The sequence below is a fragment of the Rana temporaria genome, chromosome 12 (genome assembly GCF_905171775.1).
Source record: "Rana temporaria chromosome 12, aRanTem1.1, whole genome shotgun sequence".
Classification (NCBI taxonomy): domain Eukaryota; kingdom Metazoa; phylum Chordata; class Amphibia; order Anura; family Ranidae; genus Rana; species Rana temporaria.
The window spans coordinates 15,284,833-15,305,781 of record NC_053500.1 but is presented as its reverse complement, the minus strand read 5'-3'; the positions used below and the strand labels follow the sequence as shown (position 1 = coordinate 15,305,781).

The 20,949-nt window shown below is 45.1% G+C and overlaps 1 protein-coding gene across 2 annotated transcripts in view; it reads left to right on the top strand.

The window, feature by feature from the left end:
• The window catches only part of LKAAEAR1 (LKAAEAR motif containing 1), a 38,098-nt gene that overhangs the window by 12,300 nt on the left and 4,849 nt on the right, over nucleotides 1-20,949 (top strand). For both annotated transcript variants that reach the window (XM_040330612.1, XM_040330613.1), the window contains exon 2: nucleotides 3,895-4,219. In XM_040330612.1, coding sequence (XP_040186546.1) covers nucleotides 3,923-4,219 — 297 coding nt within the window. In that variant the 5' untranslated portion in view covers nucleotides 3,895-3,922. The remainder of the gene's footprint in view (nucleotides 1-3,894; nucleotides 4,220-20,949) is intronic.

The following is a 20,949-nucleotide window of genomic DNA, read 5'->3' as shown; positions in this document are numbered from 1 at the left end:
TTATCAGTTGTCAGAGGAGTGCTGAAGCACCTCTTACATGGGGAGGGTGGATGCAATCCAATATCGTCATTGCACCTGGAAGGATGGTTTCAGCAGGGACTACGCTGCCCGATAGATACTGGGGGCCGCCCTATGGTTGCGTCTGAGCCATCTGGAAGGGTGCTTCTGGTGAGGATGGGTGGCTGCACTGGGTCTGGTCTTTTTGCCGAGTTCTAGTCCAGCCTTCTGGCTGGCCGGTGTAAGTGCTATCCCTGTCAGCGATCCGGTAGGAGGAGCTGGTACTGCCCTGGGATGAGACGGGGTAGGGCCATGCAAATCCTCCGGATTGATGGGGGGTCTGGAAAGGCTAGTATTGGTGGAGGCTGCTAACTGGAGCGGCAGTTCTCCCTATGAAAACCTTGAAGGGCTCTCTATCTGGCAGGGGTGGAGGGCTGCACTGGCCGATCGAGGGGTTGGATTTGGAACCTGAAAAGCCTATGGTGCATGTGCCCCTGGAGTGGCAGTCCTGGGGTACCAGAATAATCACTGTGAGTGAGCCCAGGTTCACACTGGGTGCGATTTCATTCGATTTGAGATGCGATTTCACATGTGAAATCGCATCTCAAATGCCGCCAATTGTCGGCAATGGCGCCGTCCTAATCGGTGCGACGCCGCATTTGCGGTGCTGCACCGATTTCAAAAAGTAGTTCTTGTACTACTTTTTGCGATTTCGGGCCGCGATTTACATAGACATCTGTGCAGAAACCTGCACAGATGTCTCTTAAATCGCGGCCGAAATCGGGACTGCCGGCGGGAGTGAAATCGTGCGAGTTCAGCTGAACTCGCACGGCTTCACTCCCGCAGCCCAGTGTGAACCAGGGCTCAGAGTCACTTTGATTTGACTGGTACCACGGTCACTGCACCAATACACGCTTTTTTAAGAACCTGCCTCCTCCGCCGGGCCTTTTGGCTAGGACCGGAGGAATATTTTTATTCCTGGCCATTGTACTGCACAATGGCCACTTCTTCACTCTCCTCTCCACTATCCCTTTCCACCACTTTATTTAATTTATAGCCTATGTGTGTCACGTTTTTTGTCTTTTTTTGTTTGTGCACGTTATTTGTTCACTGTGTGATTAGTAGGGTGCCGTTCCTCAGGCCAGCCCTGAACGTCTTGGGAGTAGGTGGATATGGCCTTCTGGCTTAGTTTGCCTGCTCTCATGGGGTCTACCTTCAGGGGAGCCCCACCTAGTACTGGGAGGGTTCTGTTTCGGCAGACCCTCCAAGGAAGTTGGGTCCGTGTCGGCTTCGGTTGCTCGGACCACAGTACCTCAGTCCCCGTCTGGAGCCTAACGCCCCGGGGGATCAGGGTTTTTGGGTCCCTTCTTCACAGGAGGACCACTTGACGTAGCACCCGTCTGCACGTTTTTGTGAACACTCTTTATGTGTGTGCATATTTTTTCTGCACCGGGTGAAGTTTTTGGGTGTGTTTTGCACGCCATAGGCTTTTCAAAAAAAAAAAAACCTCTCTTGCGGGAATGCGGGAACCTATTGTCATTGCGGGAAAGTCCTGCACAATCTGTGCCAGTTGGGAGGAATGCGGATATATACGTCGATCTGCCCAGCTGTGCCATTCTGCGGACGTATATAATCGTGCAGCGTTGGGCAAGGGGTTAAAGCCTAACCGAGCTTCTAAACGAAATGTGTCAACAGTAAGGCCGTGAGCCGAATCCGTGAGTCGAATCGATGCGGTTCGGCAGAGGGGAGTGGTAGAGTTTCTTCACTTATTCTCTGGATTCATTTATAGTCTTACAGATCTAACCAGTCTTTTGAGGGCAACCATGATGCTGATGTGGCCCGCAATGAAATTGAGTTTGACAATTAATAACAAATAGCTTTTTTAATGATCTTACCAGTGTTTGTCCTCAGCATCTATTTGCAGCCACGTACATTGCTCCAGATTCCTATGAAGGTCATGCTGGTATTGTTCTATCAAGATGAGAGATCTTTAGGACCTCATGGACTTCGGAACACTAGGCCCGTCTGTCAGTAGCTGTCTTCCCAGGTTATTCTTTTGCAGCACACTATCTGTCCATCTTAGATTCTATCATCACCTTCACTTTTTCCTCTCAGTAGTCACAGTATTTGTCTTTTTCACATTTGTGATGTGTGACCAGAGTGTCTGAAGTTTAGTCTATAATTGTTTTTTTCTTGTGAGCCGGTCGGGTTTATTTCTGTGAATGTTGAAAAATGTGTTCTTGCAGTCACAGGAATTCTCAACGGTTTTCTCCAACAACGAGGTTTAAAGGTCTTTTGTTTTGTTTTTCTCTTCTGTGGCGGCTGTGTTATACTGCTGGGAAGAATGCGGCTCTGCAATCGTATGGTTGTACTTACTCAAATACAAGTGTATTTTGTTCATTTTATTGACAATAATTTAATCGTTTTGGATGATTTGGGAGGTGCATTTCAATCCCAAGTTTAAGGGAGAACTGTATTCAAGTGTTAGTGATTGTAAAGCTAAAATAAAATACAAAATTAAATACTTGGCTGTTCTGTGCAGTGGAATTGCACAGAGCAGCCCTGATCCTCCTCTTCTGGGGTCCCTTGCTGGCACTCCTGGCCCCTCCTCTTCTCGGTGCACCACCATAGGAAGCCTCTTCCTATGGTGGCACACCTGCAGGCTCGATCCTCAGCATAAAGACGTGGATGAGTGAGTTTGTTCTGTTCCTCACCTCAACCTGATACCTTAGGGATGAATTAGAGACAGGCCTTCTCGGCCAAACTATACTGTGGGTATAGAATTGAGTATATGGGATTGTACGATATTTTTTTTTTTTTTTTTTTATTGTTTAACTAGATGGACTTGTGTCTTCTTTCAACCTGACTTGCTATGTAACTCAGTGCCTGACCTCACAAATGCGCTTCTGGAAAAATGGTCAAACATTCCCATAGACACACTCCTAAACCTTGTGGACGGCCTTCCCAGAAGAGTGGAAGCTGTTATAGATGCAAAAGGGTGGCCCAACTCAATATTGAACCCTACAGACTAATAGCTAGATTCAAAAAGACTTAGGCCGGCGTATCAGTAGATACGCCAGCCTAAGTCAGAATTTGCGTCAGCGTTTATTTAAGCGTATTCTGGTAACCAGATACGCTTAAATTAGGCTCAGATATGAGCGGCGTAAGTGTCTTACACCCTCGTATCCTAAAGTGTAATTTTTAGGCTGACCGCTAGGTGGCGCTCCCATTGCGGTCTGCGTAGAATATGTAAATCAGTAGATACGCCTATTCACGAACGTACGCCCGGCCGATGCAGTACAGATACGCCGTTTACGTAACGCATTAGCAGGCCTAAAGTTATTCCATCAAATAGATGGAATAGTAATGTTAAGTATGGCCGCCGTTCCCGTGTCGAAATTCGAAAATTTTACGTCGTTTGCGTAAGTCGTCCGTGAATAGGGATTTACGTCATTTACGTCCACGTCAAAATCAATAGGCCCGTGCGGCGTACGTTGCCGCAATGCACACTGGGAAATGTAGGCGGACGGCGCATGCGCCGTTAAAAAAAAACGTCAATCACGGAAGGTGAAAGCATATTAACATAAAACACGCCCCCTCAGCCTATTTTGAATTAGGCGCGCTTGCGCCTGCCGTATTTACGCTACGCCGCCGTAAGTTAGGAGGCAAGTACTTTGAGAATACAGTACTTGCCTCTCTGACTTAAGGCGGCGTAGCGTAAATACGATACGCTACGCCGCCTTAAAGTTGAGGCACCGTATCTGAATCTAGCTATAAGACTGGGATGCCATTAAAGTTCATGTGCGTGTAAAGGCAGGTGTCCCAATACTTTTGACAATGTAGTGTACCTCTGTGATCTTTGTAATGGAAAACCCTAATGTTCTGTTTTAATTGTAGGAATTGACTTGACTTGCAAAAATTCCTAATGGCGTCAAATAAAGGTCAGCCTAAACCTTTGAAGAAAGGTCCCAACCAGGGAAAGATGGACCCCATGCAGCGTGCCAGATACTTGGCTTACGAGCAGCCTAACGAATCGGTAGCAGCATCAATAGCCGTCACGCAGACCCGGCTGAAAGAACACGCCGTCAGATCCCAGGCTGAGCCCCGAAAACAGATCCTGACCCTCCAGCAGGAGAGGCAGGCCAAGGTGGTGGGCCAGCTGAAGGCCGCAGAAGCTCGAAACCATATTTGGCTGATGAGATTCCGCTTCCAATGCATGAAAGTAAGATGTTTTATGTATCCCGGGAGGTTTCCAGAGACCAATTTTATCTGCTGATAGAACTAAAAATGTTTGCTTGTCAGCTTTATTGATGTTTTCAGAATGCTAGCAGATTAGTCCTGCTGGGAGAATTAGTGACAAAATTATTTGTGATTGTACATAGGGTCAGGAGTTCCTTGTCATAATACTTTATTAGTGTGTACAAGTCATAAAAGGATTCTTCCAGTATATTTATGTCATTACTGACTTTATTGCTGACATTGCTGGTGTAAACATGTGCACGCTACTATGGGTCTGTCATTCTCATCCCTCATAGCGTGAGGTACCATCTGTGCCTGCGATAAACGGATGAGATTTGATAGACAGACGTGTGTTGTGTGTGTGTGTAACCCCGACTGACAAGCTCTGTAGTGCAAGCTGTGAGAGCAGAATGAAGAAAGGCCTACAGCAGTCTAGGAATACCTGTAGGCCTCATGCACACTGGTTTCTTGTAAACGCTGTTTATCCTGACAGGAGAAAATCAGCGTCATAAACTCATCTAAGCTGCATTATTTCAAATCAGATAAGGCGAGTTTAGCAGTATTTTGAGTTTGGGCGTTTATTTACTTAACCACTTAAGACCCGGACCTTTAGGCAGCTAAAGGACCTGGCCAGTTTTTGCGATTCGGCACTGCGTCGCTTTAACTGACAATTGCGCGGCCGTGCGACGTGGCTCCCAAACAAAATTGGCGTCCTTTTTTCCCCACAAATAGAGCTTTCTCTTGGTGGTATTTGATCACCTCTGCGGTTTTTATTTTTTGCGCTATAAACAAAAATAGGGCGCCAATTTTGAAAAAAATTCAATATTTTTTTACTTTTTGCTATAATAAATATCCCCCAAAAATATATAAAAAAAAATTTCCTCGGTTTAGGCCGATACGTATTCTTCTACCTATTTTTTGTAAAAAAAAACCGCAATAAGCATTTATTGATTGGTTTGCGCAAAATTTATAGCGTTTACAAAATAGGGGATAGTTTTATTGCATTTTTATACATTTTTATTTTTTTACTACTAATGGCGGCGATCATCGATTTTTTTCGTGACTGCGACATTATGGCGGACACTTCGGACAATTTTGACATATTTTGGGGACCATTGTCATTTTCACAGCAAAAAATGCATTAAAAATGCATTGTTTACTGTGAAAATGACAATTGCAGTTTGGGAGTTAACCACAAGGGGGCGCTGTAGGTGTGACGTCATTGATTGTGTTTCCCTATAAAAGGGAACACATGATCAATGACGGCGCCACAGTGAAGAACGGGGAAGCTGTGTTTACACACAGCTTCTTAAAGAGGACGTACCTGTACGTACATGTGCCCAGCCGTGCCATTCTGCCGACGTATATGTGCAGGAGGTGGTCCTTAAGCGGTTAAAGCCAATTAAAAGCCGATTAAAAGCCAGCAGCTACAAATACTGTAGCTGCTGACTTTTAATATTAGGACACTTACCTGTCCTGGAGTCCAGCGCCATCCGCAGCAGAGGACGAGCGATCAGTTAATTGGCCAGACTTTTATTCTGGACAGAAGTAGAGAACCACTGGCGAGTGGCCCCCGATTGTCCTCTTCTGGGGTCCCACAGCGGCTCTCGCGGCTCCTCCCCGTAATAGATAACCCCTCTGGGAAGCTCTATCCCGAGTGTATGACTTGGCCCCGCCCCCGGCGCCCGCGTCATTTGTTTTGATTGACAGCAGCGGGGGCCCCAATGGCTGTGCTGCTATCAATCTATCCAATGTAGAGCTGAAAAGCAGTGGAGAGAGCTCGCGGGAAATTCGGGACTCAAGTAAGTAAAACGGGGGGCTGGACACTGCAAGGTGTTTTCTTACCTTTTTACCTTTTAGGATGCATTAAGGTGAAAAAACACGAAGGTTTACAACCCCTTTAACGGAATCCACTTGCTCAGCAGGGAATCGTCCACTGATCCCCACTGAGCAGGTGGATGACAGGTCCGTGTTCCCTCCGCTATGAAGAGTGGACACGGATACAGTCCTGCTCTCCTCTATGGGGAAATCAGATGGTAACGGATCGCCTGTCCGTTTCCATCCGATCTGATCTGCCGGACGCATGGAAAATAAGACCACTATCTGTCTGTTTTTGGCGGACAGGATCAGATCCTGATAGCAGCGGCTGTCAGTGTACATGTCACCGCCTCTCCATAGAGGACAATGCAGTGTCCAATCAGGTCCGCCTGAAAAACTGACAGGCAGACCTGATTGCACAGCCTGTGTGAAAGGGGCCTAACTCACAAAAAAGTGAGTTTAACTGCAGCGGTGTGCATGAGGCCTTATATATATGCAGTGATTGAATTGGAAATACTCTAAGTATATTGTATGTGTGTGTGTGTGTGTATATATATATATATATATATATATATATATTAGGGCTGTGGAAATTAACTATTAATTCATCGATTAATCTTTAATTTTTTTGATCGATCAAAATTCTTTTGATTGGTACTCACCTCTCCGCCAGCTTCCCGGGTCTTTAGGGAGTTCCGTCGGAGATCCAGTAACGTCACGGACACCGGCGGGGCTTGCCGTGTCCATCTGAAGGGCTCCTTTGCTGTGCCTCCATATCTGCATGTTGGCGGGACCTTACTATCTGCCCCACGCAAGGGCTGTTACACTTCCCTCTATCACTTCCCTCTATCAACCTGGGATTCTTCAGCCATCCACTGGGAGTTGTGATAGTTCCCTTCCCGGGACATCTACATGCTGACGGACTGATGTTAACCCCTTCTCATCTGGATTCAGCAGTGGCATTGTTGTACCCATTTTTATACCAGTATCATACTTAGCTACATGTTTTTATGACTGCTTTTGCTACCGTTTGGTATTACTCGCACCATTTTTACAGTTTATGTAGCTACATCGATTTTATCTCCAGTGCAATATTTATTTGGTTACCTACTTGAAGACTATAAAAGTTTTAATGCTATTCCCATCGAGCGCTGCCTTTGTGTGTTTTTTATATACTGCTATCCATTTTTCCAGTGGTTGGTGGCTGCACTGGGAATCAGCCTGCAAGGAGATCAGCTAAAAGTAGTTGGATCTGTATGTGCGTTATAATTAATCGAAATTAGTTGATTAATCGATTAAAAAAAAAATCGATTAATCGAACACAAAAAATGTAATCAGTAACAGCCCTAATATATATATATATATATATATATATATATACATATATATATATATATATATATACACAATATACTTAGAGTATTTCTAATTTAATCACTGAAACCCCTCTATGTTTTATATTCCCATATACACAGAATGCTTTTTTTTTTACCACTTTTGTGAAATTATGTGTAGAAATATTTGTGAAACATTAACATATAGCGATACATTTATTTATATCAAGCATACGTATATCTTTATCTAGACTGTAAGCTCTAACGAGCAGAGCCCTCTGATCCCTCCTGTATTGAATTGTGTTGTGACTGTACTGTCTTCCCTGATGTAAAGCGCTGTGCAAACTTTTGGCGCTATATAAATCCTGTATAATAATAATAATAATAATATAGGTTTATCTAACAATAATTGAGACCAAATCTATGTTCTCCGTATGAAGGCAATGTTGGACTTCCCAGTATGTGGTTTATGTTGGTTCTCGCTCCTTGCTGGTTGTGCTCAGCCTGTGTTAGGTGGCGCATGCTGTAAAATCAACATGCTTTGATAGGTCAGGTAGGGGCTGCTTTCTTCCCAATTTACATAAACACACAGCAACAAGATTGCGGAGGAGAAGGCACTAGGCCTTTCATTACAGTCTACCATAAATACCGAGCTTGTGCTCGCTCGAGAGGTCTAGGTGCTTTTAGAAGAAAATGACAGAAGCTGTATTCAGGAGGTCAGAGTGAACTCGCAAAATGCATTTCGTCAACAGAAGCGACCCTTGGGTAAAATCGTGACTTTTATATCTGGTTTTATTTGCGTTTTGCGTTTTAAATCTGCCCATCAACAAAAAAAAAACGCAAATCGCGGCAAAAGTGCAGTAAAAAGAACGGCAAAAAGAAAGGAAAAAAATAGATCCTATCGCCTTAAAGGGGAAGTCCACCCTAAAACTAAAATTCCTACATCTACAGACATGTACATTCTAACTAGGGCTGTTACTGATTAAAATTTTCGTGTTTGATTAATAGATTTTTTTGTTTTTAATCGATTAATCAACACATTTTGATTAATTACAACACACATACAGATCCAACTACTTTTAGCTGATCTCCTTGCAGGCTGATTCCCAGTGCAGCTACCAACCACTGGAAAAATGGATAGCAGGATACAAAAAACACACAAAGGCAGCGCTTGATGGGAATAGCATTAAAACTTTTATAGTCTTCAGGTAGGTAACAAAATAAATAATGCACTGGAGATAAAATCGATGTAGCTACATAAACTGTAAAAATGGTGTGCGTAATACTAAATGGTAGCAAAAGCAGTCATAAAAACATGTAGCTACCGTATTTATCTTCCTATAACGCGCCCCGGGGGAATAGCGCGCACCCCCAACCTAGAAAATAAATTCCTGGGGAAAAAAATACTTAGTTTGGATGCCCCTCGTCGGTGTCTTGCCCGGCGTCCATCGGCGGCCTTGTCTGGTCCGGCATTCTTCTGCCGCCATCGTGGTGTCCTCCCCGCTGTGTTCTTTAGCCGATCCCTGCGCTGTGTTTGAAGCACTTCGCCGACATATACCGAGCGCAGTACACTTTTTCTTCACATGGTTAGTGTTAGATCATCGATGTCTGTAGATGCAGAGTTTTTAGTTTTAGGGTGGACTTCTACTTTAAAGCATCTTATACAGCACAGTGCTTGTGCTGTGTAATTTGGCCCCCTGTATCACCTCAAACACCTGGCTGATCCTGCCTGGTTCTGCCCTCCCCCCTGTAAACTGACCACGAATTATCATGGCTGTGTCTCCCGGCACTCACGAGATTCCCCCCCCCCCCCCCTCAGTTGACGTAAGCAAGAAATTCTTGGCCCTTCCCACTGGAGCTGTCAGATGGGAGAGGAGAGAGCCGAGGAGTCACGTGAGCGCTGGGAGACATTCTAAGATAAGGTTGCATTTTATTTTTATATAGCACAGGCACTGGGACACATAGCATTATAGAACAGATGAGATGGTATACAGATGATATAGTGGCTTAACAACCACTTAATTACCACTGTTCAGCTGATGCCCAGCTTATTAATACCCCCTTCAGCAGGTGCCCAGCTCATTAAAGCAGAGTTCCGCCGATTTTTTTTTAAGTCAGCAGCTACAAATCCTGCAGCTGCTGACTTTTAAAATAAGGACAATTACCTGTCCAGGGCGCCCACGATGTCGGCACCCAAAGCCAATCTATCCCTCGGCTCTTAGGTGCTGCCGCTGCCATCTTTGGTAAGGGAATGAGGAAGTGAAGCCTTGCGGCTTCACTTCATGGTTCCCTATTGCGCATGTGCGATCCCACTGGTCCCTGCTGTCTTCTGGGATCTGTGTGTCTCCCAGAAGACACCGGGGGGGGGACAGAGAAGGCGCCGAAAGTGGCGTAGATACCCGCGGGTGGCTCGGGTATCTATGCCCGTAAGTGGGAGCAAAATACCTGCATTATACAGGTATCTGCTCCCCTCCTCCCCCCTGAAAGGTGCCAAGTGTGACACCGGAGGGGGGGAATCCGAAAGGCGGAAGTTACATTTTTGGGTGGAACTAAGCTTTATTACCCTCATTCAGCAGATCCCCAGCTTGGTAATACCCTCATTCAGCAAATCCTCAACTTATTGGTACCCTTGTTCAGCTGATCCCCTGCTCAGTAGTAACTCCCAGCTCTGCCGTTCCCCCGCTCAGTAGTAACTTCCAGCTCTGCTGATCCCTCACTTAGTATAAACTCCCAGCTCTACTGATCCCCTGCTCAGTGGTGACCCCCAGCTCTGCTGATCCCCCTGCTTAGTGGTGACCCCCAGTTCTGCTGATTACCCCCTTCTCAGTCATAACCCCCAGTTCTGATAATCCCCTACGCACTAGTAACCCCCAGCTCTGTGTATCCCCTACGCACTAATAACCCCCAGCTCTGTGTATCCCCTACGCACTAGTAACCCCGAGCTCTGTGTATCCCCTACGCACTTGTAACCCCCAGCTCTGTGTATCCCCTACGCACTAATAACCCCCAGCTCTGTGTATCCCCTACGCACTAGTAACCCCGAGCTCTGTGTATCCCCTACGCACTTGTAACCCCCAGCTCTGTGTATCCCCTACGCACTAGTAACCCCCAGCTCTGTGTATCCCCTACACAGTAGTAACCCCCAGCTCTGTGTATCCCCTACGCACTAATAACCCCCAGCTCTGTGTATCCCCTACGCACTAGTAACCCCGAGCTCTGTGTATCCCCTACGCACTAGTAACCCCCAGCTCTGTGTATCCCCTACGCACTAGTAACCCCGAGCTCTGTGTATCCCCTACGCACTAGTAACCCCTAGCTCTGTGTATCCCCTACGCACTAGTAACCCTGAGCTCTGTGTATCCCCTACGCACTAGTAACCCCCAGCTCTGTGTATCCCCTACGCAGTAGTAACCTCCAGCTCTGTGTATCCCCTACACAGTAGTAACCCCCAGCTCTGTGTATCCCCTACGCACTAGTAACCCCCAGCTCTGTGTATCCCCTACGCACTAGTAACCCCCAGCTCTGTGTATCCCCTACGCACTAGTAACCCCTAGCTCTGTGTATCCCCTACGCACTAGTAACCCTGAGCTCTGTGTATCCCCTACGCACTAGTAACCCCCAGCTCTGTGTATCCCCTACGCAGTAGTAACCTCCAGCTCTGTGTATCCCCTACGCAGTATTAACCGCCAGCTCTGTGTATCCCCTACGCACTAATAATCTCCAGCTCTGCTGATTCTCTGGTTTTCTGATCCTCCTCTCTCTCTGGTCCCTACTAAGCTCATGCTATATTGCTCCGCTCCAGTCCAGGTCCAGCTCCCCTTCCTGCTGCTCCATGTTACACACCAGATGTGATGTCTGCACCAGAATTAATACCGGAAGTGAATGCTGATGGCATCTTTCCGATCCGCTTGTTGGTTTCCCAGTGCAGTGGGCTATGTCATACCTGCAATACCTCCAAAACAAAACAAAGATAACTCTGAATAAAAGCTTCTCAAAAGTTGCAGTTGCCGTAGGCGAGCCGCTCACCTTGTTCCCCTTTTTAGATGTAACGCATGGTGCAGAGCTTGCTGTTAGCTTGAGAATTGCCTGGAGCAGTTTTCTCTCTATATCAGGTCAGTGTGGAAGCCGGCGGCGGCAGGAGAACTACACAGTGTGAGCTGCGGGTTTACCCAGCTCTGTGACTGAACATTGTCTACATGCTTTGTGAGTGTTACATATACATTTTTAAATAAACAAATTGGATTTTACAGTCAGAGAGCACTATTTGGTATACAGTGAATCCGGAAAGTATTCACAGCGCTTCACTTTTTCCACATTTTGTTATGTTACAGCCTTATTCCAAAATAGATTCAATTCATTATTTTCCTCAAAATTCTACAAATAATACCCCATAATGACAACATGAGAGAAGTTTGTTTGAATTCTTTCCAAATGTATTAAAAATAAAAAATGAAAACATCCCATGTACACAAGTATTTACAGCCTTTGCCATGACACTCAGGTACAGTATATCCATTGATCATTTTTGACATGTTTCTACAACTTGATTGAAGTCAACCTGTGGTAAATTCAGTTGATTGGACATGATTTGGAAAGGCACACACCTGTCTATATAAGGTCCCACAGTTACCAGTGCATGTCAGAGCACAAACCAAGCCAAGGAGTCCAAGGAATTGTCTGTAGACCTCCGAGACAGGATTGTATGGAGGCACAGATCTGGTGAAGGGTACAGAAACATTTTTGCAGCATTGAAGGTCCCAATAAGCACAGTGGCCTCCATCATCTGTAAATGGAAGAAGTTTGAAACCACCAGGACTCTTTCTAGAGCGGGCCGCCCGGCCAAACTGAGCGATCGGGGGAGAAGGGCCTCAGTCAGGGAGGTGGCCAAGAACCCGATGGTCACTCTGACAGAGCTCCAGCATTTCTCTGTGGAGAGAGGAGAACCTTCCAGAAGAACAGCCATCTCTGCAGCACTCCACCAATCAGGCCTGTATGGGGGAGTGGCCAGATGGAAGCCACGCCTCAGTAAAAGGCACATAACAGCTTGCCTGGAGTTTTCCCAAAAGGCACCGAAGGACTTTCAGACCACGAGAAACAAAATTCTCTGGTCTGATGAAACAAAGATTGAACTTTTTAGCCTGAATGGCAAGCATCATGTCTGGAGGAAACCAGGTACCACTCATCACCTGGCCAATACCATCCCTACTGTGAAGCATGGTGGTGGCAGCATCATACTGTGGGGATGTTTTTCAGTGACAGGAACTTGGAGACTAGTCAGGATTGAAGGAAAGATGAATGCAGCAATGTACAGAGACATCCTTGATGAAAACCTGCTCCAGAGCGCTCTAGTCCTCGGACTGGGGCGAAGGTTCATCTTCCAACAGGACAACCACCCTAATCACACAGCCAAGATAACAAAGGAGTGGCTATGGGACAACTCTGTGAATGTCCTTGAGTGGTCCAGCCAGAGCCCAGACTTGAACCCGATTGAACATCTCAGGAGAGATCTGATAATGGCTGTGCACCGACACTCCCCATCCAACCTGATGGAGCTTGAGAGGTCCTGAAAGAAGAATGGGAGAAACTGCCCAAAAATAGGTGTGCCGAGCTTGTAGCATCATACTCAGAAAGACCTGAGGCTGTAATTGGTGCCAAAGGGGCTTCACTAAAGTATTGAGCAAAGGCTGTGATACTTATGTACATGGGATTTTTTATTTCCATTTTTATTTTTAATACATTTGGGAAATATTTCAAACAAACTTCTTTAACATTGTCATTATGGGGTATGGTTTGTAGAATTTTGAGAAAAATAATGAATTTAATCCATTTTGGAATTAGAATCACATGTACGGATCCCGCCCCCCCTGCAGTGCTGCCGGCTTTCCCCCTCCCACCTCCCGCTGGCTGCTGCAGGGACAGGGAAGGTAAATGTGTAATTTACCGGTCCCCCCCTTGTTTTAATAGAGACAGTGATCGGTACCAATTTACTGACTGTGTTTTTTTTTTTTTATTCATTCATAGCTGGGACGTAGTAAACTGTTTTTACTATGCTTCAGTTTATGAATGAACAGGAAGCTCAGTCAGTACAAAGCAGTGCAGAGAAAGGGACTAATGAATCTGTCCTCAGTCCCTTTCTCTAACTTAAAAGTGAGACATCACCAAAGGTCCCAATGGGGGTCCTAAAAAAAAAGTATAATAATAAATTAAATTGTAAAAAAAAAAAAAAAAATGTTTTATTAAACGGTAATTTTTTTTTAAAATAAAACAAAAATAAAAAAAACTGCTGATGCTAGTGGAGGAACTACCAGGGTCGCACTTGCGACTGGGCTCTGGTGTTCCACCACCGTCGGGGGACAGCGGGAGGGTGACCATAAAAAGGGGGCCCACAATGGGCCCTGGGATCACTGGGAAGGGCCAGTTCAGGGGCCAGGGGGAACCCTTCGTGATTTTTTGCACTGGGGCCATGAAGGTTCTAATTACTCCTCTGGTATATATTTTCACGAGTACTCATACTCGAGTCGCACTGCAAAGAATCCCACGTGATTTGAACAAGAATGAGGTGTGATTCCTGTCTGAATCGCATGCGGTTTCCCGCACCGCTCCTGTGTGGACCCGGGCTTGTCATAGTGATTTCAGCCTGGGTTCACACAGGAGCGGTGCAGGAAACTGCATGCGATTATTTTTTCCGTTGCGATTTGAGCCCATTCATTTTGTGTGGGCTCAAATCGCACCGCAAAGGTATTGGTACTCTGTATCGGCGAGTACTTGACTGAAAGTAATGGTACTCGTACTTGCCAATAAAAATCCGGTATCGGTGTAACCCTAGTATATAGAAGTCGCATTGGTACAAGCTGGATCAATGTAACTATGTAAAAATATACCATACCTGGAATTCTTCTGTTGACATAACTTTATGGCTCCCTTTTGGTCCCTTTCACACGGGGCGGATCAGTAATGATCCGCCCCGTGAACCTCCGCTTGCTCAGCGGGGATGGCTCCGTTGTTCCCCGCTGAGCCAGCGGATGACAGGGCGGTCCCCGCACACTGTGCAGGGACCGCCCTGTCTTTTCTCTGCTCTCCCCTATGGGGGGGATCGGATGAACACGGACCGTCTGTGCGTGTTCACCCGATCCGATCCGCCAGACGGATGGAAAAGTACGTTTTTCCTCCGTCACACTTTGGCGGATCGGAGTGGGTCGGATGTCAGTGGGCATGTCACCGCTGACATTCGCGGCTCCATAGAGGATCACGGAGCGCCCGTACAGGTCCGCAAAAAAACTGGCAGGCGGACCTGAACGGGGGCCGCCCATGTGAAAGAGCCCTAAGATATTTGTGTGTGTATGAGTGCTTTTTTTTTTCCCCCTTGAACAAGTCCCAATGTAAATGCAAACTAAAAGAACTCTGAAGCCCCTGTAAGGTTCTTGTATTTGACTTGCTGTATAGACGATCCCTTCCATGCTCAGACCAGAGCTCTAGCAGAGAGTTCGGGGTTAATTCCTTCAGGATTGCAGTCATTTAGCTTCCAAAGCATCTGGAATGTCTCCAATGTTTCCTTTTGAGATCCCCACTGCAGCTATTTTTAGTAAGCCAAAATAGGAAGCCCCGCCTCCCCTTTATCTTTGTGATGTCACTCACGCCTAAAATATCACTGAGACCGGGCCAGGAATGTTGCCGCGTTGACCCCCCCCCCTCCTTTCTCCATACCCAGGCTATCCATATCATAAGCTATGATTTTTATCTGCTGTTATTTTTTTATTTATGTATATGATGTCAATACATTTAAAAGATCTTTACAAGGAAAATGTTCTAATATTGTGGTAAAAGTAAATGTATTGACAGCATATACATAAATAAAAAATAGCAGTAGGTTAAATTTACTGATGCCTCATACACACGATCGTTTTTTCCGACGGGAAAACTGCTATGAGAGCTTTTGGCTTTCATGCACAGATATCTATGCAAGTCGCGCCCAAAATCGGCAAATATAGCGCAGGAACTACTTTTGCAAATCAGTGCAGTGCCGCAAAGTCGTTGTCGCACTGATCTGAACAGTGACGTTGCTGACAATAGGCTGCGACTTGTCATGTGATTTGACCTGTCAAGACGCTCCAGTGTGAACGGGGAACGTTGCTTTTGCCCCTAGAAGAATTTTGATCCATCCATGGCCAGCTTTAGAACAGGGAAAATACATGTTGCATTGTATTGTGGGAAAAGAGGTTTTTATTTTTTTTCTTGTTCAAGCTTTTATCTATAAAATAAATAATTGTCTCAGATAAAGAATATTCTCATGCCAGTATCTGAAACAAAAATGCAACCCAAGCACTCTGAGCTCACTTGATGCTGTTCACAAGTCAAGGTCTCCAAAAATATTTTAAGTGATTGTAAAGGTAATTATTTTTATTTTTCTGTTTCCTAGAAACAGCACAAAATTGAGCAGCAAACAATCCTTGCCATGCTCAAATCATTCAACAATTTTAGTACGTAAGGAACAAAAGAGAGGCGGGGGTGGGGGGAGAGAGGGAAGCGTAATCGGCATCACTTATAAGGCAGGTTGGCCTTGATTACTGATATAGGTCGAAGAACAAAACATTGAGACCAAACATTAAAGGGGTTGTAAAGGTACAAGTTGTTTCCCTAAATAGCTTCCTTTACCTTAGTGCAGTCCTCCTTCACTTACCTCATCCTTCCATTTTGCTTTTAAATGTCCTTATTTCTTCTGAGAAATCCTCACTTCCTGTTCTTCTGTCTGTAACTCCACACAGTAATGCAAGGCTTTCTCCCTGGTGTGGAGTGTCGTGCTCGCCTCCTCCCTTCGACTACGGGAGAATTTTGGCCGCCAGGAACATGAAATATATTAAAGCGGAGTTTTACCCAAAAATGGAACTTCCGCTTTAAGTGATGGTGACCCCTTGACATGCCACATTTGGCACGTCATTTTTTTGGAGGGAGTGGGTACCCAGTTTTTACAGGCACCCATCTCCAACTTCCTCCTCTGGCTCCGCAGCTCCAGAAGGAAGATCACCTCTCCCCCCTGCAATCTTCTGGGACATGTCACAGGTCCCAGAAGATTGCCCGGCCATTCGCAGCGCGGCTCGCGCATGCACAGTGCGCACATGCACAGTGCGTGCCCGGCTGTGAAGCCACAGCCAGGCACCCACTGTTATTGCAGAGGAGAGGGGCTTTGTACGGCCGCATCGCTGGACCGTGGGACAGGTGAGTGTCTGATTATGAAAAGTCAGCAGCTGCCACCACCATGCTGTAAGATGGTATTAGCCAGGTGATGAGTGTTGCCTGCGTTTCCTCCAGACATGATGTTTGCCGTTCAGGCCAAAGAGTTCTAGCTTTGTGTCATCAGACCAGAGAATTTTGTTTCTTATGGTCTGAGAGTCCTTCAGGTGCCTTTAGGAAAACTCCAGGAGGGCCGTCATGGGCCTTTTACTGAGGAGTGGCTTCCCTCTGGCCACTCCCCCATACAGGCCTGATTGGTGGAGTGCTGCAGAGATGGTTGTTCTTCTGGAAGGTTCTCCTCTATCCACATAGAAAACGCCGGAGCTCTGTCAGATTGAACATCGGGTTCTTGGTCACCTCCCTGACTAAGGCTCTTCTCCCCCGATCGCTCAGTTTGGCCGGGCAGCCCGCTCTAGGAAGAGTCCTGGTGGTTCCAAGCTTTTTCCATCTATGGATGATGGAGACCACTGTGCTCAATGGGACCTTCAATGCTGCAGAAATGTTTCTGTACCCTTCCCCAGATCTGTGCCTCCAATCCTGTCTCGGAGGTCTATAGATAATTCCTTGGACCATGGCTTGGTTTGTGCTCTGACATGCACTGTTAACTGTGGGACCTTATATAGACAGGTGTCCAATCAACTGAATTTACCACAGGTGGACTCCAATCAAGTTGTAGAAACATCTCAATTGATGCACCTGAGCTCAATTTGGAGTGTCATGGCAAAGGCTGTGAATACTTATGTACATGGGATTATTATTAATTTTTTTATCAATTTGCAAAGATTTCAAACTCCTTTTATGTTGTCATTATGTGGTATTGTTTGTAGAATTTTGAATTGAATTTACTAAGGCTGTAACATAAAATGTGAAAAAAGTGAAGCGCTGTGAATACTTTCGGGATGTACTGTACATTACCATGTGAAAGCTTCTATAGGATTGTAGGTTTCCATCTACTATAAATTAGCCCTGTCACGGCAAAAGAAAGTCAAAGTGGAAGTTCTCTGTAGCATTACTCTATGAACATTAAACTGTCATAAAACACATGTACCTTGATAAATGCACAGCACCGTGTTTGAATTGTGTCCATGCTCCAGTTGTTCAGCAACTAACACTGGAAATTGTAGGCCATCTGCCAGCAACCCCATGATATCTATGTCTTGTGATTGCATAGGCGACTAGTAAACACTTCCACTATGACCTGATACTGTCAAAGATGTAGATTGCAAAAGGGGGCTGAATGACACCACGGGTTGCATAGTGTCACTGGTAAATGTCAGGCAGTAGACAGAAGTCATGGTGTTGTGCATTTATCAAGGTGCACGTGGTATATGGCTGTTTAATGTTCATAGAGTAATTCTATGGTGAATTTTCCATTTAAAAACAAAAGCACCCAGGAGGTATTGGGATTGATGCCCACATTCTCCACCAAAAAAAAAAAAAAAAAGCACCCGGGAGGTATCGGGATCGATGCTCGCATTCTCCACCAAAAAAAAACAAAAGCACCCAGGAGGTATTGGGATTGATGCCCACATTCTCCACCAAAAAAACAAAAGCACCCAGGAGGTATCGGATCCATGCCCGCATTCTCCACCAAAAAAAAAACCAAAAGCACCCGGGAGGTATCGGATCGATGCCCGCATTCTCCACAAAAAAAAAACAAAAGCACCCGGGAGGTATCGGATCGATGCCCGCATTCTCCACAAAAAAAAAACAAAAGCACCCGGGAGGTATCGGATCTATGCCCGCATTCTCCACCAAAAAAAAACAAAAGCACCCGGGAGGTATCGGGATTGATGCCCACATTCTCCACCAAAAAAAAACAAAAGCACCCGGGAGGTATCGGGATCGATGCTCGCATTCTCCACCAAAAGAAAAACAAAAGCACCCGGGAGGTATCGGGATTGATGCCCACATTCTCCACCAAAAAAAAACAAAAGCACCCGGGAGGTATCGGGATCGATGCCCGCATTCTCCACCAAAAGGAAAACAAAAGCACCCGGGAGGTATCGGGATTGATGCCCACATTCTCCACCAAAAAAAAACAAAAGCACCCGGGAGGTATCGGGATCGATGCCCACATTCTCAACCAAAAAAAAAAAAGCATCCGGGAGGTATCGGATCGATGCCCAAATTCTCCACCAAAAAAAAAAAAATGAAAAGCATCCGGGAGGTATCGGATCGATGCCCACATTCTCAACCAAAAAAAAAAAAAGCATCCGGGAGGTATCGGATCGATGCCCAAATTCTCCACCAAAAAAAAAAAAAATGAAAAGCATCCGGGAGGTATCGGATCGATGCCCGCATTCTCTACCAAAAAAAAAAAAAGCATCCGGGAGGTATCGGGATCGATGCCCGCATTCTCCACCAAAAACAAAACAAAAGCATCGGGAGGTCTTGGATCGATGCCCGCATTCTCCACCAAAAAACAAACAAAAGCACCCTGTAAATTAGGGTCTGTATTTGCCTTTCTGGTGGGCAGGTCTACACTCACCGCCCACTTTATTAGGTACAATTGCTTTGTAACACAAATTGCTAATCAGCCAATCACATGGTAGCAACTCAATGCATTTAAACGTGGTGAAGACGACTTGATGAACTTCAAACTGAGCATCAGAATGGGAAAGAGAGGGGATTTACGTGACGTTGAACGTGGTCTGAGTATTTCAAAAACTGCTGTCCTCCAATGGCCTCCACACTCACCACATCTCATCCAATAGAGGACCTTTGGGATGTGGTGGAATTCGAGATTCTCATCATGGATGTGCAGTGGACAAATCTGCAGAAATCGTGTGATGTTATCCTGTCACTATGGAGCAAAATCTCTGAGGAATGTTTCCAACACCTTGTTGAATTTATGCCACAAAGAATGAAGGCAAAAGGTACTAGCAAGGTGTACCTAATAAAGTGACCGGTGAGTGTATGGTGTCACGCTATCCAACACACCTCCAGCAAGCTTGTCTATGTATTTTCACGTGGCTCTGCAGCTTCTTGTCACATGTTCCTTTACCCTCCCTCCATCTGCATGCGTTTTTAGCTTTGATTTGTAGTGTTCCTTTAAGGTTTTTTTTTTCCACTTTCAGACCTCTGACTGTACAGATACCTGGAATGTGTACAAGCAGTTAGGAATAATTGCTCTTGTCAGGCTGCGGAGGTGCTGACAAGTCCTAAATAATTGAAAAGGCAGTTTTTCAGGAACAAGCATCTATCATGAAATATAGATTGTTTTTACATGTAAGTGGGAGAAGCTGTATTCATGACACAATCAGAAGTTTCTACAGCGGTTAGATGTTTCTATGCCTGGGGCTTTTCTGCAACATAAAAAAAATAAAAGAACATTTAAAAAAAATTATAATTTTTTTTTTAGAAATAAAAGTTTTTTTTTTTAGAAGTGTAAAATTTTTCCAATCTGCACCCATATCTTACGTTTTAAAAAAAAAAATGTTTTCTCTTTATTTTATGGAAGCGGTAGTACAATCCACAATATTTCCAGACATTTAAAAGGGACATTTTGAGCTCAGCTGAAAGAAATGGCCATGGCTCCAAACTTCACTTAAATAATGGAACTTTATTACGTTGGTTCAGTGGAAACATTTAAAATGTATTTATAAAAAAACTATAAAATAATTCTCATAGCAATTTGCCAAGTAAAAGTCCAACTAAATTCATTCTGTGCAAATCATGCACAAACGTGAATACTATTAGGCTATTTCCTTTGTTGGTCAAATTGTTTCTATAATTTAACCCCTTCAAGGGTAAAACAAATCTTAATGCTGCGCAAACTTTTTTGGCGTTAACAAACGCTTTAACCCTGAGATCGCCCCTGATGTTTTACCCCTTCCCAGACAGTGTCATTAGTACAGTGGCAGTGCATATTTTTAGCAGTTATCACTGTATTTGTGTCACTGGTTCCCAAAAAGTGTCAAAACTGTAAGTATGCCTGCCGCAATATCGCAGTCCCACTTTACAGTGGGGATCGAAAGTTTGGGCACCCCAGGTAAAAATTTGTATTAATGTGCATAACGAAGCCAAGGAAAGATGTACAAATTTCCAAAAGGCATCAAATTACAGATTAGACATTCTTATAATATGTCAAAAAAAGTTACATTTTATTTCTATCATTTACACTTTCAAAATTACAGAAAACAAAAAAATGGTGTCTGCAAAAGTTTGGGCACCCTGCAGAATTTATAGCACGCACTGCCCCCTTTGCAAAGCTGAGAGCTGCCAGTGTCATGGATTGTTCTCAATCATCGTCTGGGAAGACCAGGTGATGTCAATCTCAAAGGTTTTAAATGCCCAGACTCATCTGACCTTGCCCCAACAATCAGCACCA